General features: G+C 34.7%; 2 protein-coding genes across 2 annotated transcripts in view; one reads left to right on the top strand and one right to left on the bottom strand.

Annotated features, from left to right (window-relative positions):
- Positions 1-15063, top strand: part of USP14 (ubiquitin specific peptidase 14) — a 30953-nt gene extending 15890 nt beyond the window's left edge. The window contains exons 7-16 of the mRNA XM_033087705.1: positions 1246-1376; positions 2297-2377; positions 2748-2833; positions 3502-3616; positions 6021-6086; positions 6241-6333; positions 7423-7551; positions 12968-13028; positions 13388-13495; positions 14154-15063. Of these exons, the coding sequence (XP_032943596.1) occupies positions 1246-1376; positions 2297-2377; positions 2748-2833; positions 3502-3616; positions 6021-6086; positions 6241-6333; positions 7423-7551; positions 12968-13028; positions 13388-13495; positions 14154-14305 (1022 nt within the window). The 3' untranslated portion in view covers positions 14306-15063. The remainder of the gene's footprint in view (positions 1-1245; positions 1377-2296; positions 2378-2747; positions 2834-3501; positions 3617-6020; positions 6087-6240; positions 6334-7422; positions 7552-12967; positions 13029-13387; positions 13496-14153) is intronic.
- Positions 15064-15196: 133 nt separating this feature from the next.
- THOC1 (THO complex subunit 1) overlaps positions 15197-27748 on the bottom strand; it is a 47395-nt gene continuing 34843 nt past the window's right edge. The window contains exons 13-21 of the mRNA XM_033087704.1: positions 26898-26964; positions 26649-26699; positions 26488-26558; positions 25988-26083; positions 25355-25420; positions 22266-22349; positions 18921-19068; positions 18083-18158; positions 15197-17555 (exon numbers count right to left, since the gene is read on the bottom strand). Coding sequence (XP_032943595.1) covers positions 17260-17555; positions 18083-18158; positions 18921-19068; positions 22266-22349; positions 25355-25420; positions 25988-26083; positions 26488-26558; positions 26649-26699; positions 26898-26964 — 955 coding nt within the window. The 3' untranslated portion in view covers positions 15197-17259. The remainder of the gene's footprint in view (positions 17556-18082; positions 18159-18920; positions 19069-22265; positions 22350-25354; positions 25421-25987; positions 26084-26487; positions 26559-26648; positions 26700-26897; positions 26965-27748) is intronic.

Raw genomic sequence — 27748 nt, 5'->3', positions numbered from 1 at the left:
AGACATGGTTTTTATTACTGAAAACTTCAGTATGTATTTCCTAAGAGTAAGGTCATTCATAACCACAAGACTTACCATTTTTCAAAATCTGGGAGTTTCACACTGATAACAGTACTCTGAAATACAAGCTTTATTTAGAGTTTGCCAGTATTGCCCATTGTGAAGTTGTTTTTCTTTTTTGCGTCTGGAGCCAGTTTAGGATCACACATTTCATTTAGTTGTCAAGTCTCATTCGTCTCTTTTAATGTGTAATGTGTTTTTGACCTTTTTTCAAACTAATGAAATACTTTGAGATACTCTGTTCATGGTATATATTAAATAATCTTAAATAATCTTTGAGTAGCATGTACTTTAAAGTGTTATTACAATTTAGGTTTTTTTTTAAATTTTAAAAATAATTAGCTTGATAGTAATGCTTAAATTGCAGCCCTCCAAAAATATTTTTCAGTGTGTTTAGTTGTTTTATTCAGGAGCATTTTATTGAGCACTTGCTTTGTGCTGAGATCTTGGAGTGTTTGCTGGGTTTCAGTCTGTATACAGACTGATAACATTTCACATCTTAGTTAACAAAACAAGTCGAGATAAGCTAGATTGGAGTTTTGCTGTGCGCGAAATAAGGACAAGATATGGTAGCTAGAAATCAGCAGAGGAAAAAGTATTCTGAACTACCAAGAGCAGGGCTGAATCCATGACCATGGACTTAGGAATTTGAGAGTGGAGGAGCAGTGGAAAGATTTTGAAGAAGGCAAATCAGTTTTGGTTCTTAGCTGTTCAGTAGAATCAGGAAGTATGTTTAAGGAGCCAGATTTCATATATTCAGGAGTTCAGTAGATGGGAACCAAGTATGGGCTTAAAGGGGAGTAGGGTGGGAGTGGTGATCCAATGGCCTGAGAACAGCATAGTGGCAGAGCAGTAACATTATACCTGTTTGATCCTAGACAAAGGTGGTTCTCTATTGAATGAACATACCCTGCTTTGAGAAGACAAAGGCTGGCAAGGGGAGAGAGGGTCGGGCAGGGCTCAGAAGTTGTTTATAGCTAGTGATTGCAGTATAAAGTCTTCTGGTGAGTTCTTTAAGATTTAAAAACAAATCTTATTAGGAATTCAACAATTGCAAAATGAATCGATATACTTAAAAATAGTTATTAAGCAGTTTTTTGTTTATAGTAGTTGAGATTTGATTTACAGTAGCATGTATTAAATATGCCACTATTTTACTAAAGTACTGTTTGCTTTGTGTTTAAGCCCTTAGAGATTTGTTTGATTCCATGGATAAAACTTCTTCTAGTATTCCACCTATTATCCTACTGCAGTTTTTGCACATGGCTTTTCCACAGTTTGCAGAGAAGGGCGATCAAGGACAGTATCTTCAACAGGTAATCAGGTCAAGGTTCTTGGCTTTCATTTTGTAAATGTAACACTTAGGTTTCCTATACATACTCTTAATTGGAGTATATTTGGAAATACAAAGATCAGTCCTCTCTGGTTCACACCACTATTAGCTCTTGCCTGTTGTGGTGCAATAGTCTGTTAACTGATCATCTTGATCCTGCTTTTGTCCCTATGCCGTGTTTCTCCATACAGTCCCCAGAATCCTTTCTAAAATGTAAATAAAATTATGTTGGTCCCTTGTTCAATACTTCCTAGTACTTCTCTATCCCTAAATAATCTAAATCCTAAATAATCCTAAATAATCTAGTTCCTGGCTACCTCTCTGAACTCATCATGTGCCACTCTCCTTGCTCACTTCTCTCCAGATGCACTGTCTTCTTGCAGTTTTTTAAACCCTCCAGATATCCTCTTTCTGCGGGGCCTTTGCTCTTGTTTCTTTGGCTCTCAGATATATGCATGGCTTTCCCCCTTACCTTGTTCTGGTCTCAACTGCTCAAATAGTCAAGGTTTTCCTTAACTATCCTGTTAAGATAACATACTTTCCTTCCCCTGATCACCTTCTGCTCCTGTATTGCCTTTTTTTCCTTAATAATCTTCCTCTTTACTTGAATTTATGTTATATTTTGTTTATCTATGTTTCCCATTAGGACTTTTTCTATTTTTTTATTGCTATGTATTCCTAGTGTCCAGAACAGTAAATATTTAGCATAATTAGGAGTTCAGAAACATCTCTTTTATGAATGAATAAACTATTTTGGAATGTTTCATTGTTTTGAAGATACCTAATTTGGCTTAACATTTTAACAGCTTCCACTTCTTTAAAGAAACTAGTTATTTTGGAAGGATTCTATAGACCAAACATTGTCACAGCCAGGAGTACTTACTATGTCATTTTTAAATTTAGGATGCTAATGAATGTTGGATACAAATGATGCGGGTATTGCAACAGAAATTGGAAGCCATAGAGGATGATTCTATTAAAGAGGTAATTGAAATATATTTGTGATTTAGATTTTCATTATACCTTGATTCAGCCCCACACCAAAGACTTGAAATAAATTCATCTTAATAGACAGACATGTACTTGAGTACTATTTAGATGCTTAATCTGTAGTTAGAATTTGAAAGGTTGAATTTCACACTTGAATTCAATTTATTTTTATTAAACTTAATTAATATTATTGAACATCTGTAGTCTTTTGGTAATGTTTTTTTGAACAGTAGAAAGATTTTACAGAAAGAGATTACGTTTTAAAAAGCTTAAATATGTATTACTAAATGATTGTGGGGGAGAAAATGTACATTAATATCTATAGAGTAAAATTGGAATTTTTATTTCATTTTAATTTTTGCAGACAGATTCTTCATCTGCATCAGCTGTGACACCTTCTAAAAAGAAAAGTTTAATTGATCAATTCTTTGGGGTTGAGTTTGAAACTACGTATCCTTGTGAGCCAAGATGTGTATAAACTACTCAGCTTACACCAGAAGTGAATTGATATAGTGTTGACTGATTGGAATGGTGGGTAGGGTATGAAGAAACATTCTTCAGAGGTTATGATGTCTGAGAAACATGGAAATTAGGAATTTGGGAAAATAAACCCATTGGAATGATCTTGAAGTTTAGATAAATGTACACTTTAAGGATATTCATTTTTTTCTAAGAACATCTTCAGCAGAATCTACCTCATTAATTTGCCTCATAGAGAATTAATTTTTAATTATATAAAATGGAGTGTATTAATTATATACATGAGATTGAACCAATTCGTAAAACTAGAATTTAGGGAAGTTCTGTTTTCTAGGAGATGGGCAGAAACTTAGAAAAGATTCCTGTTTATGTGCCTTTGGGTTTTTAAGACCATTTAAATAGCAGCTTATATTTGTTTAGAGTTCATTCTTTTAGCATACATTCATTACTTAGTATTGTTGGTAAGTGAATGAACGTTTTTATGTATGTTGAAATAAATCTCTATTGGGAGACCACAATATTTTAAATACTAATGAATGATGCTATTAACTTTAATAACATTAGGATAACTTACTATATTCAAGATTATATGATAAATTGAATGCCTGTTAGTATATTCCTTATCTGATTTTGCAAAGCATGAAATGTACAGAATCTGAAGAAGAAGAAGTCACTAAAGGAAAGGAAAATCAGCTTCAGCTTAGCTGTTTTATCAATCAAGAAGTCAAGTATCTTTTTACAGGACTTAAATTGGTAAGGATAATTAGAGTTGATCCTCATTTTTCACAGGTTCCATATTTGCACCTGCTTGGTAAAATTTATTTGTAATCCCGCCATCAGTAATCATGGTGTTTCCATAGTCATTCATTTTCCATGTTCAAAGTGGCAAAAAGTTTGAGTTGCCTGACACACACTGTCCCACCTGCAGTCCAGAAAGGTGATGCTCTGCCTTCTGTTTCAGCTCTCATCCTATAAACAAGTGTCCTTTTTGCAGTCATTTTAGTGCCACATTTTTCGCATTTTTGTGCTTTTTGATGATTTTGCTGTTTAAAATGGCCTGCAGGCGTAGTGCTGAAGAGCTGCCTAGGGTTCTGAGTGCACGAGGGCTGTGACACACCTTAAGGAGAAAATAAATTTTCTTAGATAAGCTTCGTTTCAGGGATGAGTTTTAGTGTAGTTGCATGTGAGTTCTATGTTAATGAATCAACAGTATATATTAAGTAAGGTGTCATTGTGCAGATTGTATTGATTGGTTGAGTAATATGTGACAAGAGGCTTGCAGAACGCCTTTGAGGGTATTATGATGTGGGTATATTAATAAGTATGCCGTATAAGCTGGGGTTGTACTGTGCAAATCAGGACATATAGTCATTCTGCTATTGTACTGTATTGCACGTGAGGTCTTAGAATTTAATTGATGTGTGGCTTAATTGATGTGTGGCAGAGCCAGCTCTAGAACTGGCTTCTCTAATTATTTAGTTATCCCTCTTTCCCCAGTGCCATACTAAGGAAAGCACTCCAATGAGCAGATTGATAAAATAGAATAGTTTTGCTTGCTGACATTAATTTGACATGGTTTGGGGAATATGCACAGCTCTTGAAGGATAGGTGATGAATTAGGGCAGGGATTACATTGATAAGATAATTTGTCATCTGGGAGCTCGTATCTACAGTTTGGGATATGATGGGTTAAGGGAAGGGTTACTAAACGTAGACTTAAGAAGCAGATAAGATAAATAGTGATATTCTTTGCTGTGTGGCACAGAGGAGAGGTGTGAAGCATAATGGGCTTCTGAGAGAAGTTCATTTTAATTTTTATAAATTAAAAATAATTTAACGTAAGCTAGCATTACAAATACTAGCTGACCACCAAGAGTCCTATGACATATGTGTATTAATGGCGTGCACGGTTCAGGGCATCAAAACGTGAAGTGTAAGTGTTAATTGGAGTGTATGGAATGTGTTGGCAGGGACTCTCCAGGTTGATCTTTTCTTCATAATTTCATAAAATTCCAGGAAAACCAAATATACTTGGAACTTGTAGATAATAGTGGGTTGGTAATAATAGGTATAGCTTACCTGATGAATAACATCGTACTGGATACAGTTTCTTAAAAAACATATGAGATTTTGTATTTTTTGCCTTCGTAATTTTTTAAATGCTTTATCGTCATTTTTTCTGATTATTCTTGAGTAATTGGCTTCACCATTTCTTTACTTCATTGCTGCTGAATAAACTTGATTAAATGTTAAAAAGCTACTCCACAGTGATTCCTTTTGTAATGAGATTAATAGTTTTTAAAAATCAAACTTTAAATAATTATTTACACAAGTTTAACATGCTTGGAATAAACATTAACAGTAAATTGTTTTAACTCTATGTTTGTATTCTCAAAGCAGAGCACATTAGTAGTGCTAAATTTTTTTGATATTAGAAATAGTAGGTAATGTTTATTGAACAGAGACTATATGCTAGTTTTCCAAGTTTTCTACATGTACTAACAACAGAACTATAATTAATATTGACACTTTCATCACCATTTACAAATGATGTCCAGAGGGGATAAACTATCTTGCCCAGTGGCACACAGGCCGTAAGGAATAGAAAGGCAGACATGATCATTAAGACATATAAAACAACCAAAGGCTTTCTCACATACGTTAGATTAACAGATTTTTTTTGTTATGACTTTTATGAAATTTAACAATAATTGATTGGTTCTGGAAGACGTTTAAATATAAAGCATAAAGAACATGGACTTCCTACATTCTCTTAATTTTCCTCTAACATGAGTATTCTAATAAACCATAAGTAGAGGAATGCCATAAAAGGTTTTCTTATGTCATATAAAATGCAGTATAAACTCTCAGAATCTGAGTAACATTTGGGTCATAATTAAAAAGCTTAAAACATTTACATGCCGATGAGTTCGCACCAGTATACATTTTTTGATGGCTTTTAAGAACTGAACCATATTTAAAAGTCTTCCCACGTTGTCCTCATTCAAATTATTTCTCATTGGTGTAAATCCATTGATATCCTTACTGTGTATTGTCTATTAAGTAGTACTAATTTTTAAAAGAACCAGGTGTGATTCTGTTTTGCAGAAAAGTATTATTTAAAACTAACATTTGGTTTTCTGTTACTTTTTTTTAGCGACTTCAGGAAGAAATCACCAAACAGTCTCCAACATTGCAAAGAAATGCTTTGTACATCAAATCTGTAAGTTGTGCATTCCTTTTGAAATTGAATTCCGTTTCGTTAAAAGTTTTCCAGTGAGTTAATGTTGCCCAGTCTTTGTTTTTACCAAACCAAGGAATTAAAAACTTGTGTGGTATTCGCATGTAAATAGGATTTCTTTCCATTTTCTCCTCAGTCCAAGATCAGCCGGCTACCTGCTTACTTGACTATTCAGATGGTTCGATTTTTTTATAAAGAGAAGGAATCTGTGAATGCTAAAGTTCTTAAGGTTAGTAATGAACACTTTAGTATAATAAAAAGATTAATTATTCTCAGAAGGCAATCCCTTACAGTAGATTTCTTTATTCCTTAGGGTAAACTTTCTTTGAAATACTATAAATAGGGAATTTATTACTTAGACAAATGGTTCTTAACCAAGATGTGCATTGGAATTGTCTGTTGTCCATTTTATTTTGAATCATACGCATGCTTGGCTTCTCCCCAACCCCCAGTATCTGATTAAGTGGTCTTAACATTTTTAAAAAGATTTCCAGATAATTCTGATTGATGCCCTCCATTCCCCATTAACACTGCCCTAGACCAGGTTCTCAGCTCCAGAGATACTGATCTCGTAGATTTGGGGTTAGAGATGGGGAGGGTACAGTAGAGCACACTGTAGTCTGTTCTAGGCGGTTCCTTTCTTCCAAGTGAAAGGAGAGAGTGTTAAATTATCGGTGCCCAAGAGTGTAGGGGCCAGCCTTAGGAGGTAGCTGTTACTGAGCCATAGCACTGCTACATATCCAGTCTCTGATCCTTGAAAGAGGTATATATATAATTCTAGCCTCTTAAGCTGAAATTCTTAATACATTTTCAAATATACCTAGTGTTAAATGAAAAGGCTGAGTGTAGTTGAAGTATCTACTAGTGTTAACTTTATATATTAATATTAGTTATTGAACTATATCACTGTTCCTGTGTAAAATTGTATTTCAAATTTCATAAAGTCGTGTGTGACCCCATTTGTAAATTGACTCCTCTGCTGGTTTTAGATATCCATTATTTTCACAACAACTGGTCTGATATTTCTCAAATGCTTCTTTTGTCATACAAATTTTGGTAACTCCTCTGTGGTCAGTTTCATGGATTGAAATGTTTAATGGAGAAAAATATTAAAAAATTTTTTACCTTCAAGTTAGGACAAGATTGAAAATAAGCACGATGATGTTTTCAACTGCATAGATATTTTCAAGCAATTTTTATGCATTTTATTTTCAACTTGAGTTGAATTATGAAAGTGCTACTTGAAAAGTGTGGTAGGTATTTTAAATAATTACTTTTATGTCTCTTACACTTTATTTTGTTTCTGGTTTGTATGTAGGATGTTAAATTTCCTCTTATGTTGGATGTGTATGAACTATGTACACCTGAACTTCAAGAGAAAATGGTCTCTTTTCGATCAAAATTCAAGGATCTAGAAGATAAAAAAGTGAATCAGCAGACAAAGACAGTAGGTTCTTATTGCTGATTTTCTAATCTTAATATTTTAATATCCAATCAGTGTTCAACAATTACTTTGTATTGTTAATCTATTAGTAAAAATGGATGACCCTGTGTTTTATTTAGCAAATGCACAAATCCCACATAAATTGATGCAAGCCTTTAAAGTTTTAGGTGTATTTTAGCATAAGAAAAAGAACTATAGTTATGATAAATGGGTCCTTTATAGTGGAATAAACATAATATTTTCTTTCCCCCTATAAAATCTTGCCTAGTATTTTCAGCATATTTTATTATTTTCCTTGTAAGACATGGAGTTATTTTTAGATAGACTTGGTTGTACAACATATTGATTCAGTTATTCTCACTGTGACAATTGAGTCATATCTTTTAATAAATGCTGCTAGAATTCCTGTAGCTGCTAAAATTATAACCTTAACCTTAACAACTTTGTGTTTAACACGTTGTATTGTCTTGGGTTCAGATAAAGTGCAGTTGAATAATTATATGTTGCATTTTTTTCTTCAAAATCAAAATGGTATTTGCTGGTAATTAGAAAGATTTCCATTGTGATATTATATAATCTATCAAATTTTAAAATAGGTTACTGTGAGAGAGAAAGAGAGAGAGAGAGACAGAGACAGAGAGAGAGAGAGAGAGAGAAGCAATTTTTTAAAAATAAAACTTTATTTTGAGAAAGTTGTAGAATCACATGCAGTTTTAAGAAATAATACAAAGATACCTGGAGCATCTTCGACACAGTTGCCCCAGTGGTTACATCTTGCAAAACTATAATACAATATCACAACCAGGATATTGACATCGATACAATCCAGATACAGTACATTTCCATCATTACAAAGATCCCTCATAGGAGTATTGCCCTGTTGTAGCCAAACCCACTTTCCTTTTACTCTTACCCTCTCCTTGATTCCTCACAATCACTGTTCTCCATTTCTGTAGTTTTGTCATTTCAAGGAAGGAATAAATGGAATCATATTATGTAACCTTTTGGGATTGATGTTTATCACTCAGCATAATTCTCTAGAGATTAATTCTCTGGAGATTGTTTCATATAGCAATAGTTTTTTTTTTTATTGCTGAATAGTATTCCATATGGATAAGGATATACCACAGTTTGCTTAGCCATTCACCCATTGAAAGACAGATGGTTTCCAGTTTTGTCTATTAGGATTAAAGCTGCTGTAAGCATTCATTTAACCAGTTTTAGTGTAAACTTAAATACTCATTTCTCTGGAATAAATACGCAGGAGTGTAATTGCTAGATTGCATGGTAGTTGTATACTTAGTTTTTAAAGAAACTGTCAAATGTTTTCCATAGTGGCTGTACCATTTTAGGTACTCATCAGCAGTATATGACTAATCCACTCTGCATTCTTGCCAGAATTTGGTGGTGTCACTTCTTTATTTTAGCCATTTGATAGGTTTGCAGTGATACCTCATTGTGGTTTTAATTTGCATTTCCTTAAGTTGAACATGTCTTCATGTGTTTATTTCGCATTTGTATATCCTCTTCGGTGAAATATCTCTTCATGCCTTCCACCCATTTTCTGATTGTGCTGTTTTGTTACTCTTGAATTTTGAAAATTCTTTATATTCTAGATATTAGTCCTTTGTTGGATACATAAGTTGCCAAATATTTTCTCCCAGCCTGTAGCTTTGTCTTTTTATCCTCTTAACGGTATTTTGCAAAGGGAAAGCTTTTAATTTTGATGTAATTCATTTTTTTTTTTTTTTTTGCTTACTGTTGCATTTGGTGTCATGTCTAAGAAACCATTGCCTAGTCAAAAGGCCTTGAAGATTTATGCCTATGTTTTCTTCTAAGAATTTTATAGTTTTGGTTCCTCCATGCAGGTCTTTGATTTATTCAGGGTTAACTTTTGTATATTGGATCAGGTACAGGTCCAAATTCATTCTATTACATATGAATGTCCAGTTGTCCCAGCACCATTTGTTGAAAAGATTATTCTTTTCTCATTGAATGGTTTTGGCACCCTTGTAGCGAATCAGTTGACCATAGATGTATGTTTCTGGACTCTCAGTTTTATTCCACTGGTTTATATGTCTGTCCTTATGCCAGTACCACAGTCTTGATTAGTGTAGTTTTGTAGTAAGGAGTGTAGCAAAGTATGAGCCTTCCAACTTCTTGTTCTTCTTTTGGCTCTTCTGATTCCCTTGTATTTCCATATTTATTTTAGGATCACTTTGTCCATTTCTTTAAAAAAAACAAGTGGAATTTTGATAGGGATTGCATCAAATCTGTAGATCAGTTTGGGGAGTATTGCTATTTTAATAGTATTAAGTCTTACAATCCATGAACTTGATGGATCTTTCTCTTTATAGGTCTTTTTTTCAACAATGTTTTATAGTTTTTAGTGTAAAAATCTTGTGCTACTTTGGTTAAATTCCTAAGTATCTTATTCTTTTTGATGTTTTTGTAAATGGCATTGCTTTCTTAATTTCATTTTTGGACTATTTATTACAAATGACTTTGTATTGATCTTGTATCTTTTGCTTTGCTGAACTGGTTTATTAGCTGTTTTTTCTTTTTCCTCTTTGAAAGAGATTGTGTAGAATAATTGGTGTTAATTTTCTTCAAATATTTGGTAGTATTGTCTGGTACAACAATCTGGGCCTGGAGATTTCTTTTTCACGAGTTGTTAAATTACAAATTCAACTTTTATACTGGGGGTGCCAAAAAATGTGCACATTTTAAGAGATATTATCTATGTATTACTTTTAGAAGTTGAATTAATTACGGTAGCAATGTGTGTAGTATGAGGTTTGCTCAAAAGATGGCATTAGTCAAAGGAATGCTAGCGTCATTCATTGTATTACAATTTTCATAGTTTTTTCCTTTCTTAAAATGTGTATACATTTTTTTTGGCACCCTCTGTAGTTATGAGCTATTCAAATAATCTGTTTCACTGGGTTTGTTTTGGTAGTTTGTGATTACATGGAATTGATCCATTTCATCCAGCTAATCAGTTTTATGTGTAGAATTGTCCCTAGTATTTATTTTATTATTCTTTTGATGTCTGCAGGGTGTGTAGTGATATCTGTCCCCTGTTCATTCCTGATATGGGTAATTTGTGTCTTTTTAACCTCATTTGTCAGTCTTGGTAGAGGATTGTCAATTTTATTGATCTTTTAGAGAACTGGCTCTTTGTTTCATTGGTTTTTCTCTGTTATTTTTCTGTGTCTAATTTTATTGATTTCTACTGTTACTTACTTTCTTCTACTTGCTTTGGGGTTATTGTGCTCTTCCAGGTTTTTAAGGTGTGGGAGCTTAGGTTTTTTTTAACACTTTTCTCTATTTTCTAATGTATGCATTTAGCAGTTCTTTTACTGTTTCCTACAAATTTTATTATACAGTGGTACCTTGGTTTTCTAACGTAATCCATTCCGGAAGACCATTAGAGTTCGGAAATGTTCAAAAACTGAGGCGCGGTTTCCCCATAGAAAGTAATGCAAAATGGATTACTCCGTTCCAGATCTTTAAAATCAACCCCTACAACTGAAAATTTAACATGAATTTTACTATCTAATGATACCATAGATCCATAAAATTTACGGCGTTCACAAACTGAAATGTTAGTCAATGGAGACGTTCAAAACCGAGGTACACTGTATTATATTTTCACTTTCATTCTGTTCCTTGTATTATTATTATCATTTATTTTCCTCGAGACTTCTCTTTGACCTTGAATTATTTGTTAATATCTTTAGTTTCCAAATGTTTGGAAATTTTTGTTGTCTGTTAATTGATTCTAGTTTGATTCCATTGTAGTGAAAGAACATACTTGTGTTATTTAAATGCTTTTAAATTTGTTGAAATTTGCTTTATAGCTCATGATGTGATCTATCTTGGAATATGTTCTGTGGGCACTTGAAAAGAATGTGTGTTCTGTTGTTGATTGTTCTGTAGACATTGATTAGATATGGTTGATTTGAGATGTTGCATTTTTCTATAACCTCGCTGTTTTTCTGTCTAGTTCTATTAGTTGTTGAGAGAGGATTTGTGAAGTCTTCAGCTAATGTTGTGGACTTGCATGTTTCTCATTCAATTCTGTCAGCTTTCGCTTTGCATGTTTTATAGCTCTTTTATTTGGTGCATACACATTTAGGATTGCTTTGTGTTGGTGGAATGACCCTTTTATCATACAATATTCCTTTCTGTCCCTGGTAATTTTCTTTGCTCTGAAGTCTACTTTATCTTACATTAATTTGCCACTGATGCTTTCTTTTTGTTAATGTTTGCATGATATACCTTTTTCCATCCTTCTACATTAAATTTTCACAGACTGTTATATTTGGAGTGAGTTTCTTACGGACAGCATATAGTTGGGTCATATTCTTTAATCCGTTAACCTTTTATTGATATATTTAGACCATTTACACTTAATGTAATTACTGATACGGTAGTGTTTAAATCTATTAAATCTTTATTCTGTATTTTCATTTCTTTTGCCTTCTTGTACATAACTTGAACATTTTTTTAGAATTCTAGTTTGATTTATCTATAATATATTTGAATGTATTTCTTTGTATAGCTTATTTGTGGTTGCTATAGATATTACATTATATATACAATGTGGGGGCTTGGGCTGCCGACCACCCATGTAGTCAAAAATCTTCATATTATTTAAGTTCGTCTTCTGCATTCTTAAAATGTGTATACATTTTTTTTGGCACTCTCTGTAGATTATTATTGCAATAATTCAACTTCTCTTTTTTGAGGCAGTTTTTTTTTTTCCAACAAAAAACAATTTTATATGTGGTTTGATAATATTTGGTAAAATTATAGAATTGGGTTTTCTATTTCTACCCTAAAGCACTGTTTATACGTACTACTATATGCTCTAGCCTTAGTGGTTTAGTGTTGGTTCTGTAATCAGACGATCTGTTACTATACATACAAGACTGTATATTGTTAAAGTGTAGGACTTTTGGGTTTCCTGTTTTGTGTTAATTGTAGTTATATCACTTTACTAATTTGTAAGGCAGACCATATTTTGTCTTTGCCTCGTTGCTTTGCACTTGTAAACGGTAAATATCGATTGAAATGAATGCAGGTATTCCCTGCTTTCTAAAAGTTTGCGTATACCTCTGTGATTTTACGAAAGACATACCTGTCTTTGCTAACCAAAAGAAATCCAAGGATTTTCACTTTTATAAGAAAAGCCATTACTGTACTACTGTAGGTCTTTCGCTTACAGTAAAAGTGAAGTAGTATAATGTGAACTTTCAGAAAGCAGGAGCTGCTCTTCGCTTTATGCCATTTTGGTTTATGAAAGTTTTCACAGGAATGCTCTACTTTCACATAGTGGGGAAACCTGTACTCTTTGAGAATGCAAATTTTATTTCAAATATCATGGTTTAAAATTAAACATATTTTTCCTCAGACTGACAAAAAGAGTAGTCCCCAGAAAGAAGTTAAATACGAGCCCTTTTCTTTTGCTGATGGTAAGTGAAATCTTCATTTCAATTGAGTTACCGTGTGTGTCCGCGTGTGTGTTACTTTTTAAAGTAAAATTAGTCTTGCCATGTCTTTTTAGATATAATGCTTTTTTTTAAAGTTGGGTTTCTTTAAGTATAATTTATGTTAATATTACATACAGTAAAAGTCACTCTTTGAAGCTTATAGTTCTATGAATGATATACTTCTTAAAAAGTCTTGAGTGAACAGTAGTATCTTACTGGATTCTAATATTAGAATAGTCTTCTCTAGGCTAAACTTTAGAGTTGTTCTTGCTTGTTATTTAGCTTAAGAAAGTACATATCTGTTCATTGCTTAATATTAGTGGATTTATATCTTTCTTTAGACATTGGCTCCAATAATTGTGGATACTATGATTTACAAGCAGTGCTAACACATCAGGGAAGGTCTAGCTCATCAGGACATTACGTATCATGGGTGAAAAGAAAACAAGGTAAAGATTCTACTTTTTTCAATTGTTACATACTATTTTAGCAGTTTGTTTAGTATACATTTTATAGCACAGTGGTTCTTAAACTTTTTTGTCTCAGAACCCCTATACATTCTTAATTATTGAGGACTTTTCCAAAGAGCTTTTGCTTATGATTATATCTCTTATTTACTGTAATAGAAATTAAAACAGAAGTAAATTCATTTAAAACTGACAGTAATAAACCCATTATATATTAAAATAAATAACATTGAAAAAATATATTTTCCCCCAAAAACATTTAGCAAGAAATGGCATTGGTTTACATCTTTTTAAGTCTTTGTCTGGCTTAATAGGAGACAGCTAGATTCTCGTAATAGTTTCTGCATTCCATCTGTTACTTTATCCACATTGTGTAGCCTATGGAAAATTCCCGAGCACACTTGAGAGAATGAAGGGGAAAAGGCAATTAATCCTTTAGTAGTGTTATGAAAAAAAGTCATAACTTTCACGGAACTCCTGAAAGGAGTCTTGAACCTGAGTAGTTCCTGGACCATATTTAGAGAACTGTTGATCTGGTAGATGGAATACTGCTGTGCATAACATTACTTGGTACCTTTTTTGAAATGGAACTCTGAAAAATTGTGTGATATTAACTTTATTTTCCACTCTTGTTCTTTAGATGAATGGATTAAGTTTGACGATGATAAGGTCAGCATTGTGACACCAGAGGACATCTTGCGGCTTTCTGGTGGTGGAGACTGGCATATAGCTTATGTTTTACTCTATGGGCCTCGCAGAGTTGAAATAATGGAAGAGGAAAGTGAACAGTAATCTTCATTTTAGCTATTTATGCTTAGGTGTGAAATAAATGTTATTTGTTGATCATTTCTATAATCCAGAGCTTTAGAGGAAGATACATAAGTGGTTTCCTTTCCCCTCATGTGGAACGAAAGAGGGCAGAAGCAGACCACTCCGTGTGTCAGCCTAAAAAAATTATAGAAAAGAGAAAAATGGCCTTTGGACTGTGCTGCCCTGTATTAAAGGTGGCAGGAAGACATTTTAAAAAGCTAATTCCTTTCATTAATTTTTTTAAAATTTCTGAGTTGAAATGCCTTTCAACTATTACCTTCTATGATGGTTTTTTCCCTGCCCTTTTCAGCCCAAGATTCAGCAATGTGATGTTTATTGCACACCTGTTACTGTTATTTGTTCTTGCATGGTTCACACCACAAGTGATTCAGTAGCTGTCCATCCTTTGCCTTACCTAACAGATTTTCCCAGGAAGATGGAAAGGAAGTAAGTGTTGCTCTCATTGTGCTCTCAGTGCTGCTGTCCACATCCCATGGCAACATGGGGACAATCAAGTATTTGTCCAGCCTGATAGTTGCTGGCTTTTCATGACTTTAAAATAAATTGTGATCAATAGTACATTTGATTATACATTTATTACTGTCTCTGATGTACTATGGTTTGTACATTTAACTTTGCATTGGTTTTGTAGTAATCAACCTTAAAAAATGTTGACAAGCTCTGGTTGCTTATTTTTAGAAAAATGAGGATATTTAATAAAAAAAAGGGAATTAACAGTTTTTGACCTCAAGTCTTTTGTCTCTAGAGTGTTGGAGCTTGGCTGAAGTTCAGATATGTTTAATCCTAGTTTTTGCAGATGGTTCGTTTTAATCTGTTAAACATCCATTTAAAAATGTTACCTTCTGTGTGTGCTAGCATTATATTCTGTTTAAAACGAAATACAAAGTTGTGAATGTAATGGAGTTGTTTGGATGCTGAATGCAACGATGCTATCAGTAAGAACTGTTCCTTAGCTCCGTTAGTGTTTCTTTTTACACTCCTGTTGAATTCCCAAAATCTTAATGTCTATCTCAAAATTTAGTATCAGTGATTTTTAAAGTGATAGAAATACCAATAGTATGAGGTATTTCAACGATAGATTTCTTTAATATTCTAATTAGTTCCTCATCTTTGTTTCAGGAGCCTTGATTGATTGCTAGAGAAATGATAGAATATTACCTAAATTGTCTCTGATTTTGAGTTAGATGTTTATAACAAAGTTTTGGGGATTATCATGAAATCTCATCCTTACTTATGCAGTTTTAATGCTCTGCAGAACACAGCACTCAAAACTAGCAGATTCGTAAGAGAATAATGGCCATTTTCCTCTCAAGTTTGAACAGTGTGGTATAATCTGAGAACACTACAGGATGTAAAATAAGCATTTCAGGGAAACTTATTTGTAAACAGCTTCTTCAGAGAAACTTAATTATTGGCAATCAGTACTTGGTTTGCTTTGGGAGAGGGTGTAGAAGAGAATGGGGGAAGGATGAGACCATAAGACTTGTAATGTTTCTTTTATATTGGTATGATGCTTGTTAAGTTTGCAAGGTTTTTTTTTAATTCACTCTTATTTGGTCTGAAGAATTTTGAAGATATAAATTTAGCAATTAAAATTTATAGATTTTCTGATTTGCAGGATGCTTTAACTACTAGATCAGGTGAGGTAGGTTTAGAACAAAGTAAGCTGTGTATGAAATTAGAGTTTTAAAATTATAATTAACTCCTTGTCATTATAAAAAACTTCATTTTATTTGATCAAAAAAAGCATTATTCCAAAGATTTTTTAAGTATAAGAAATTGGACTTAGACCAGTGTTATTTTAAACTAATAAGGCTACTTTAGAATTCAGCCTTGCATATAAGGTCTCTGAGAGCAGGTGAGAAAACGTCTTGACTCGCGAGTGTGCCTTATGTGCTGTGCCACTAGCACTGAGGCCCTTTTGATATTAGAGCTGTACTGTACACTGTATAGCTAGTGACATTAAGCCCAGGCAAGAACATTTTTAGTGTAAGATGCATTTAGTAGCTGCTCTTCAGAATTCAAAATAAACAATGATTACTTACTCTTAGACCTCTAAAAGGTAATGCTTATATGTGCGAACAGGAGAAAGTAGATAGTACTGTCTCCAGCCATTACTACATAGTGCTTTTTTGCTGTTTATAGGGTGCTTTCACAGACATTTCATTCGAACTTCACAACAATCCCTGAGGTATGCATCCCTATTTTAAAGACTTGAGAGGTTAAATAATTTTTGTGAAGCTAAAAGAACTAGGTTTTAGACTTGACCCCATTTCTTTTAAAGTTGGGGGTTGGCGAACATTTTCTATAGTGGGCCAGATAGTGAACCTTTTCATATGTGCAGCCCATAACATCTTTGTTGCAACCATTTAACTTTGCCGTTGGAGTGTGAAAGAAGCCATAGATAATACTTAAATTAATATGGCTGTGTGCCAGTAAATTTTACTATAAAACCAGGTTGTGAACAGACCACTGTTTGCCGATCCAGTTAAAACATAAATAAGACTAGAACAGGCATATGGTTTCAGAAAATGGTATTCTGGGGTTTTCAGAATAGCAAGTTAAATTTTGTAACTACTAACGGCATGCAGGAAACTAATTTGGCACAGTGTATTTTATAGGAAACACCAGGTCCATAAATACTGCTTATTGACTTCATTACACATTTCATTTATGACAAAAATATACGATCTTGAGGTCACTTTATTTTGGCCATTTTCCCAACCTGCCTCCTCCTTTCCCCCAAACCCTGAGGTCAGTTATCAAGAGCCAATATGTGTTCTGTTGTTCTTGGAGCACCAGCCAACTGTACAACTGTTATAAAAATGTTTATTGTTTACCAAAACCAGTGGACCTCTTATCAAATGCTGCTTGGTAACAAAATCTTATCACAGTTTTAATAAAAAAAAAATAAGCTAACTATTCGTCTCATTGTCATTAGTTAGACTTTCTGCAAGGTCACTTAATCCAGACTTAATCAGTGCATTAATCAGATTCTCGGGCGTTGCGTGTACTCCCTCTTGATCTTGCCAGGCAACCAGTAGCTGCTTAGCTCTCATCTTCATGTCTTCGCTGTCACACTCAATCTGTCTAATTTCTGAGTCTTTCATTTCCAGGTAGGGAGCCAGAATCTTCCATTGTTCACCCAGTTTGTTGGCAAAGACCTCTATTTGTTCCCCTGTTACAGGTTTGTCTCGCCGAACATCAGGACCTATAAAACACAGGGAATGAAATTATGTACGAAGTACAAGGACATGTGCAATTCAGAGTATAACACAGAACTGGGAAGATGCCACTGAGATATTAATCACCTTTAATAAGGTTTATTTTAAAAGGCAAACAATTCCTTTTTTTAATTTTCCATGGGTTGAATACTGTTCTTATTGATCATGATCAGTAGGAAATCAACCAAACCTAAAGTTGTTGCCTCTATTATAATTGTGAAAGTTTCTCCTGAAACCAGCTGCCCCTTCTAATCCCCCCGCCGCAAGAATTAAGAGGTAGGAATGAGTCACCTTTAAAGAGAAGTACCTTCCTTCTCATCACTTCCAAATTTTATTGTGTAAAATATATTTTAAAAGTTATGATCAAGCAGTGTTTTAAAATTCCTCACTATAGAAACAGCTGAGATAACATGGTAAAAGTTGAGAAGTAGATCAAATTAAATAACGTACCTCTCAACAAAGAACCCCAATCTTTTCCAATTTTGTAAAATAGCCAAGAAAATTCAATTCTTACTTTCATTTTCCTTCAGTAAAGCATCATTATCTTCCTCATCTTCATCCTCACCTGTTTTTATTTCTTCAGAAGGAGGCTAAAATGAGTAAGAAGAATGTTTACAAGAATGCCAACTTTTAAAATAACTGAGGATCCGTTTTGTTTAGGTAAGAGTGGTTGTGACATTCTAAGTACAGGGCCCAAACTTTATCCCTGAGAGTGTTAAACGTGAATGTCAGGTTAAGTGTCCCAAATAGGTGACAGGGTTGACCTGGAGAAGGAGTGGACAAAAAGACCTGAAAGTGGGAAAGTCTCCCTTTGTCCCCCAACGTAGGAAGAAAGGAGCCAGTAAAAAGTATGGTAAAATGACTTTCAAATACCGAGAATATAGTAACAATGGTCTAGAAAAGACTGGGGGAGCAACTGTCCTTAAAAATTCTTGAGTAACTTTATTTGGTTTCATGCACACTATTTATTTGGTTTCATTACACCAGACGGTAGTAATACAATGAGAAAATGGTAGTGAAAGAGCAGAGTAGATAGGCCAGGTTGCCTCTGCTACCCTGTCTCTGCTAAAAGTTTAATGCATTGATTGACAAACAGGAAAAACGATAATAGTTTACTTCAAAGTACTGCAGACTTAATTATATTACATGCTGTATAAAAATTATTAAAGTTACTTTATCAGTTTATGTATTTCCTATAAAATGTATACTGAAGTGCATTTTTTCATCATTTTAAAACATGGGGTATATAATTTTTTTTCACGATTAAACTCTGAACTTAGCTCTTTGCTCAAATAGTAGTTTTAAAGAACATACCGTCAACTAAAGGATACGAAAAAAATTATAATACTTACTGGTAATTCCTTCGCTAGCTTTATTACCATGTTTTCAAGATATTCTGGCAAACTTTTAAACTGCTGGTTTGTTGGCTGGAAGAAATGAGGGCTTCTCCGTGCTAATAATCTCAGGGCTCTCCAACCATAATTTGAATTGTTCACAGCCCTATAAAAAGAGATGTCAGTCTTGTAATTTCTATATTCCCTTCTACTTAATCTAATTCACCATGTGAAATTCTGTAAGGTAAGTAGCTGAAGGCACCCTTCCTTTCATTCTGACCATAGTCCTAAAGAACCTCTCAGTATGCAGTTCACTTAATAATAGAAACCAACAGAGTCGGAAGAGGCAGGTTCATTTGTAGCAGGCACATTTTAAAACTTTATATGCAAAGTCGGTATGTGTCCAATACTGGCTAGATGCTGTATGTGCAGGACAGGAATCAGCTACCTAGTTATTTAAAAGAAAAATTCATAATAGGTTCATTTTGTTCAGTGAGTTGATATCCATACGGCAGTCACCTACAGGTATTTTATAAATCCAGTGTATTTTATAAATTCAACACTGAGGTTTGATTGTTGAATCAACATTTAGTTTTTCTATCTGTGTAACAGCTAAACTTCAATTTGCTTAGTACCAACCTCCATAAATAAAAATGGCTCCAAAATTAAAAGGGAAACATCCAATAGCCAACACAGTAAGTAATGATGCCAAGAATAGAATCATGAACTGTTCTCTAATGAAGCAAAGCAGTAACAGGTGGGACAAAGGAAGGTGCGAAATGGACACCTCAGGAAAATTCTAAACAATGTTCCTGAAAGAGGCAAGCTGCAGAAAAATCCAGAGTACAATTTTTTTCCATTTGAGTTTCTGCAAGTCATTTGGAAGTTCCCCTCCAACACCCAAGTTATTAGAGTAACAACCTGGTTTATTAAGTCATCTCTTAGAAATGAGCCTCATTACCTCTGAGACATGCTGGCACCTGCAAAACTATCCCTAGACAGTGGGGAACAAGTTAACACCGTGCTACGAGGCTTTGCCTGAACAGTTAAGAGCCTTTCTCTCTGACACATCTCTGCTTAAACAATTTGAATCTTTTAAGCATTTACAAAATTCCCTGTCAATTACACATACAAACTTTCTTATTCTCCAGAGATCCATACCATCTAAGTTTTTAAACGAATCTTAGAGAACTATCACTTGAAATAAAAACCTAACTAGCCTCACCAAACAATAATAAGTCAATATTCATTCAACAAGTCCTCGTTGAGCTGGGCACTCAGGAGTTGTGGAGAGTGTAAGTACACCCTGAACAGCTGAGGCACCACAACACTGCAACTTAGGGTAGGGTCCCTGAGGCCAGAGGGAGTTTCCTGGTTCTGCCATTTACTAGCTGAGAACTTCAGGAAATTATTTACCCTCTGCCTTAATTTCCTTAAAATTGAGAAAAGAACTGTTTCTACCTTATAGGTATATAAGGTAAGTCCTTAGGAAGTACCTGGCACACAGTAAATGTGGAATATGTGGCCAAGCATCATTACTGACAAACACACAAGGTATAAGATTATGATTTCAGGCAGTGTTAAGGATGAGAAAAACATGAGAAATGAGAATGTCAGATGTGTGCTATGAAATAAATATAACAGGACTGCATTACAGGGGGAAGGGGAGGAGCTTCTTGGTCAGGGAAAACTCTCAACATCTGAGATGAGAGCTGAAGTGACAGCAATACCAGGAGGGAAGTTTCAAGCAAAAGGAATAGCAAGTGCAAAGGTTCTGAGGTGGAAAGACCTTTTTAGTTGAACAGGGCTGGTCTGGTTAGAGCAGGAGAAAATAGGCAGAGATGTGGTTGGAGAGGTAGATGTCAATCAGATCAAGGAGGTAAATCTTTTAGACCCCAGTGGGGAGGTTGGATTTCATCTTCATTTTAATAGTCACTGGGAGATTTTAAGCAGGAGAGCTGACTTGTGAATTTAAAGATCAATGGTTGATGCATGAAGAACTGACCAGTCACTAGTTAAGAGGTTACAGTAATTTTAACTTAAAACTGGTCACAGCACTCTTTCACACTGAGTGCTAATTACATGTCATGCATGGTTCAAAGTGAATTTTATTTAATCCTCAGAAGAACCCTGTGAAATGGTACTACAGTGGTACCTCGGTTTTCGAACATAATCTGTTCCCGGAAGTCCATTAGAATTCTGAAACATTTGAAACCGATGCATGGTTTCCCCATAGAAAGTAATGCAAAATGGATTAATCCATTCCAGACCTTTAAAATCAACCCCTAAAACTGCAAATTTTGCATGAATTTTACTATCTAATGATACCATAGATCCATAAAATTCACGGCGTTCGTAAACCAAAATGTTCGTCAACAGAGACGTTCGAAAACCAAGGTACTACTGTATTCCTATTTAGTAGATGAGGAAACAAGCAGAGGGATTAAATCAACCCCAGTAGTCTAACAGTAAGTGGCAGAGTGCTGGGACTGGACCCCAGGCAGGCTGACACAGGGCCCTTGCCCTTAAATCACAACGTCGTAATGCCTGTTCTTTAAAACCATACGCTGTGTGGTGTCACCTAGAAGATTTAGACGAAGAAGCTGAGACCGAGTCCTGAAGTTACTCCAAAACTGCAGAGGATTGGTGAGCCAGCAATGGAGACTGAAGCAGCAAGACTTCAGGAGGAGAAACAGGAGTGTAGTTTGATGGACATCAATAGAAGGAAACATTATCTAAGGAGGGAGAGATCAACTGGGGAATGATACTGAGAAGTCAGAAAAAGAAGACGTGACCTTGGTAAGAGCTTTTTGACAGAAAGACCGCCTGGCAGGAATGGGCTGAGGAGAGATGGGGAAGTGAGGAAATAAAGGCAGCAATTATCACTAACTGCTGGGAGATACAGGCATACTCAGAAGATACTGCGGATGTAGTTCCACACCACCGGAATAAAGTCAATATAGCAAACAAAAGTGCTGTCATTTTATTTTTGCTGGAGGGTTTTGCCTTCAATATGTAAAACATGTGACATCTGTGGAGCATAATATAGGGAAGCACAAGAAAACGAGGCATGCCTGTAATGTGATTTGAAGGGGAACAGATAAAAAGGTGACAGTTGGAAGGAGATGTAAGCTCAAGGGGGGCTTCTTATTTCTCAAATGTGGATCATTTTAAGTCGTGCTTGCTAGTCAATGGGAAAGGGCATCGGAATCAGGATATGTAATGTGAACTTAGTACATAAACACACCTAAGAGGAAAAGCACTACTCCTCTATCAACTGTCTCCCTTAATAAGCATTCTAATATACATACAATTCCTAAGAAAAATATTAGAGAAAATTAGCTTGTGAGAAACATTACTTACTTATATTCAGTTTCAACCATGTTTTCAGGGTCCGCCTGTTCAATGGCTTCTTCAAAGAATTCCTCCAAAGTCGGCATGTATTCCCTGGGTATTAAAAAATAACTAATGAGGATCATGTGTGTTCTTAAAAATACTTGTAAAATGGTGGCAAAGATTCTGATGTTACCCATAATTGAGTTACAGTCAGATTACTTAAGAACTCAGATTTTTAAGGCGGTCAATGACTAAACTTCTCAAAGGGGACTAAGGGGGTAGTGTGGTACTACACCATATTATCTACCATACACTGTGTAACGTGACACTGTATTCTACACTAATGTATGACAATGTTACTGCTCACAGGGCAGTCGGGCGGTTACTGCCATGTTTCCCCGAAAATAAGACCTAGCTGGACCATCAGCTCTAATGAGTCTTTTGGAGCAAAAATTAGTATAAGACCTGGTCTTATTTTAATATAATACAAGACTGGGTCTTACATAATATAATAATAATATAACATAATATAATACTGTCTTATATTAATTTTTGCTCCAAAAGACAAATTAGAGCTGATGGTCTGGCTAGGTTTTATTTTTGGGGAAACGGTAGCATTTGAATTTCACCAGCAAACAGGAAAGTTTCATGTCTCCATTCATGGGTACTTTTTACTTTAAACCAGAATTAAACCAAAACTAATAACCAGACATACTAAGATCCTAAGAGTTTAACTTGAGCTGATTTTAGATTATTATCATGATAACATGGTTGGTTTTTAATTGCATCTTCTTGAATGTTTTTAGAAATAGAATTTTGATAAATAATATCCAAAGATCTGGTATCTTTGACTAAAATGAGAAAAACGGCTCTCTAAAGAAAAATCAAGCATCAAATCTTATGACTTTCATTACAATAACATGCTAATTGGTGAACATTACAGACCTGTAAGGTTTATGAGTTTACCACCCTCTTTTGTCCTACATGTCACACTAGATAAAACAGCTCAGACTAACATCCCAACCACTGATTCATAAATGTTTGGAACAATTTGCTAGTTTTAAAATGACTGTATTGTAAGCAATCAGGAGCAATGTAATAAACTTTCCCTGCCTTTGCCTTACCTGTTTCAGACTTACAAACACTACAAGTACAGCTGAGAGTACCCAACCGACCCCCCCCAAAATCTCGTTCTCTTCTCCCCACAGAGGTAGCCACTCTTTTGGATTTATCATTCATGTGCTTTTTTAAAAAACTAAATTTGTTTCGAATCTTTTCAAATTTTTAAAATAGAATTCTGCTTGTACCCTTCCACAACCCTGATTTACTTGTTTCTTGACTTTTCTATATTTACTTTTTTCCTTAACTCATTTGAAAGTTATACATTCTATTGCTTTTACATACTCAGCAAGCATGTTTTACTTGAAGTCCAGGTATTTGTTATCTCTATTTTCATCTGTAACATTCTTTAATTCAGATCACTCCTTGTATTATATAACTTTTATTAAGTATGTTAGTTCTACCTTTTTAAATAACCCCCAATTGGTAATATTACTGTTTTATACAGTGAATTCTTGATGAAATTTATTCATATTTACCAATGTCTTTGTATAGCAATCTTTCTGCAACTTACATTTTCTGGGTTCAGTTTCTACCTGACAGCCTTTTAAAGTAAGACTGCTGATGATAGAGTCTCATTGTTTTAGTCTTAAAGTAACTATTTCTCAGTCACTCTTGACTGACCCACTGTTTAACTTGTTACAGAATTTGGGATCGATATTTTCTCTCAACACTTTGTAGCTATCATTTAACTGTCTTCTGGTTTCTTTAGTTCTTGAAGTCTGCTGTCAGTGTAATTGTGCTCCTTTGCTGTGGTCTGGTTTTTCCCTCCGGTGACTTTATTACAATGTGTAGAGTCAGTTTATCCTACTTAAGATCTATACTTGAACATAAGAGTTTATGCCTATTCTGTCATTATGCCTGAGCATTGCCTCTTTCCCATTCTCTATTATTTCCTCCTCCCATTGGATGTTTGTTGGACTTTGTCACTCTGTGGTTCTTGACTTTTGCACTTTCATATTTTCTAACTCTTGATCCCTCTGTACTGCTTTCTGGGTGATTTTTCAAATCATTAATTCTTATTTCACCTGTGTCTAGTCTGCTATTTAAACTATTAAATTTTGTGATTTCAATGACTATATTTTCTTATTGCTAAAAGTATTTGTTTTTTCAAATTCATCTGGTCCTTTATGAGAGTGTCATGTTCCCTTTTATTTTCAATTCTTTCTTTCATGTCTTTAATTATCTTAAATATACTTACTTTATGTCTTTACCTGATTGTTTTAGTATCTGAAGTGGCTAACTTCTGTTGTTTGTTCACCTGCTGGTTGTACTCATAGTAGACTGTCTCCCTGAATGTTCGTTCAGATTTTTATCTGTAGGATCCTTGTGTGGCTTAGGTTGAAGGTGTGACCTCTGGAAAGCTTTCTACCATTAGCCTGGGACTTTTCAGTTTACTCCCTTAACTTGGGGGTTCCTTTACACTGCTGGTAGTATAAATTTAAACTGTAAGACTGAATGACAGCAGGCTTGTAATTATAATTTCCCAGGGAATACTTTTTTCCTTTTCACCCACATCCCAGGTAGAAATGGACAAGCTTCTCTGTTTCCTGTGCCTCCACCTCCCACTCTGCCCTTCTTTTACAGATAATGTAGTGTGTGTCAAGGGGCTCAGCTTTATTCAGGGAAAACTCAGTCACAAATTCATGCAGGCCTAAGGCCTTAACTTCTGTCTTTCTGTGATTCCTAAAACCCAAGTTTCCTAGTTCCCAAAAGTGGGAGTCATTCTATACTGTTCTCCAACTAGAAGCAACCAAAACATTAGTTCATACTTTGGTTTTTAGCTCCCTCTTCTATCGTGAATCCTTATTTTCTTGTGATTTCTGAAATGATTTTTATTAGCACTTCTAGGTGTTTTATGATGAGAAGCCAAATTCTGCTGTCAACCACAATAAACTTTTACATTTCTTTTGTACTCTCCTTATAGCTGACAAAAGGCTCCATTCTACTTAATATTTGAGAAAAGCAATATTTCATGTGAAACATTTGAAACTTGCCTTGTCTCTGATTTACAGGCTTCCATATTATCAGGGCAGAGATTCCAAAGCCTTGTTAACTCCTCACTGTAAAATAGATACATAAACAAACACATTTTTAATGGGAACCTCAGATGTGCACATCTTCACGTGCTTTAAAACTCTAAAAATACTTAAACAGTAAAAATAGTTTTAATTTTCTTCACTAATTTTTGATATTTAGCAAATTTTCTATATGAGCATATACTGAATGATAATCACCATTACTTTTTTCTAAAAATACTCAAGCACAGTATAAAGCAATGAATAGTTAACTAGAAGGTAAGAGAAATTCAAGGATTATAGTAACCTTGCAACAACTAGAAATGAGCTGGATCAATCTAACAGCAACTGTATTATGTGTGATGTAGAAAGAATGCCATAGGCTAGAACCATGCATTCTGGAAGCAGGAGACAAAATAGAAGTTTGTCCAGTTGTATGAACCCACAGAAGGGGCCCTATAGTTTGATAGGGAGGTGTTTTACTTTAGTCACCTATATACGTACCAAACACAAAAACTGGAAAAACACAGAAACTGAGAGTTCTTAAAGTAACATCTTCAAAATATAAAAATAACTAATAACACCCCAAATAACGGAGACAAGTTAACCTACTTTCCCATCAGAATCTTTTTGTTGGGTCCTTTCCCTAGGAAGTCCTCTGGTGCTGTTCTCTTCCATACTACTCTTGTTGGCTTGGTATCTGATGTTCTGTGGTGAACAAAACATACTGGGATTACAAATGGACAGCAGACATGGAAGAATGTTTAATGTAAAATGTATTGTTTTCTTCCTAAAAAAGATGGAAGCTTCATATTATTACAGAACACTCATCAGATAAAAGGCAAAAATGCCACACGGTACAAATTACAAGAAGTGGGTATACAACATTTTTTTCAATAATTAGTTATAGACCAATTTGTTCTGGGAACTTAATCATAAGAAATTAGAGGTAAAAAATTCAAACAGAAGTAAATCAAAATGGTTGTATCTTATAGAACAAAACTTACATTTTTTAATATGAAATACATATACCCATCTGTACATAATATAATGTCAAATTAAATTTAGAAATGCCATTTTCATATTGCTTGAGATAAGTATATATTTACTACCTTTCTTTCACAAAACTTGGGCAGCCTTCGTTTTTCCATGAGTTCCAGTTTTCTTCAGTGTTTAATATATGCTGGGAAAAACAAAGACATTACATTTGCATATGGAAGCCTCTGAAATTCTATTTGGTGCTAAGAAGGCTATGTAAATATAAAACACATACCTCTACCATCTTTGAAAATCTTTCTCCATCAGGTGGGTTTTCAGATAGTAGCTGTGATTAGAAAGAATATACTAAGCTTTCAACAACTTTCTGCATCATAGGAGTGGTTTGTAGGCAGGGAACCAAGAAGTGTTTGTGGTCTTGTACCTGAGCTTAACTTTATCCTTATTTTCCTATTTGGGGCTGAAACAAAGAAAATTCTAAATTTCCATTTTGTTCAATCATGGGTTTGTTGCGTGTTGAACTTACTTGATAAACTGATTTTGTAGTATCTTCAATCCAGAGTGACTGTTCATCAGTTAAAACATAGTTTGAACTAGGAAACAAATAAAAGCATGCTTGAGTAAACAGCAATATGTATTCAATTTCAAGGTTTATTATACTGTCTTAAAAAACACAAGACATACAAAAGATAAGTTAACAATACTGTACATAGTGTCAAAAATTACCAAGAAAAGCAATCACAACTGAGAGGATTGTAAGAGGAAATTTTGCACTTCATCCTCAAGATAAGATGTGGTTGGAATTGTATAAAGGAGAATAAAACATTCAATTAATTTGATTAACTGAACAGAGCAATGAATGTTTCCTAAAGTAAGTTTAATATGGGATGAAAACCTCTGAGCCAATATTAACATATTCCTCTACGGGATGCATTTAGATAAAGCAGTTACATTCCTTTAAACTGCATTCAAAATATAATGAATAGGGTTCCAACATGGGCCCAGCAGTATGGCTCCTGCAAAGGGTCTTGAGAAGAAGGGCTGTTCTGCCATCAACCAGGTAGAGACCAGAAAATAACCATCAACATTCCAAGCGCATCCACGGAGTGGGTTTCAAGAAGTGTGCCCCTCGGGCACTCAGAGAGATCCAGAAATTGGCCGTGAAGGCAATAGGAACCCCAGATGTGCACACTGACACCAGACTCAACAAAACCGTGTGGGCCAAAGGAATAAGGAGTGTCCCATACCACATCTGGGTGTGGATGCCCAAAAATGTAATGAGGATGAAGCGAGTCACCAAATAAGCTCTATGCATGGGTTACCTATGGACCTGTCAGCACTCTGAAAAATCTACAAACAGTTAATGTGGAAGAGAAC

Source organism: Rhinolophus ferrumequinum, chromosome 19, assembly GCF_004115265.2.
Source record: "Rhinolophus ferrumequinum isolate MPI-CBG mRhiFer1 chromosome 19, mRhiFer1_v1.p, whole genome shotgun sequence".
In the NCBI taxonomy this organism is placed as follows: Eukaryota; Metazoa; Chordata; class Mammalia; order Chiroptera; family Rhinolophidae; genus Rhinolophus; species Rhinolophus ferrumequinum.
The sequence above is the reverse complement of the archived record's forward strand: the minus strand, read 5'-3'. Positions and strand labels throughout refer to the sequence as shown.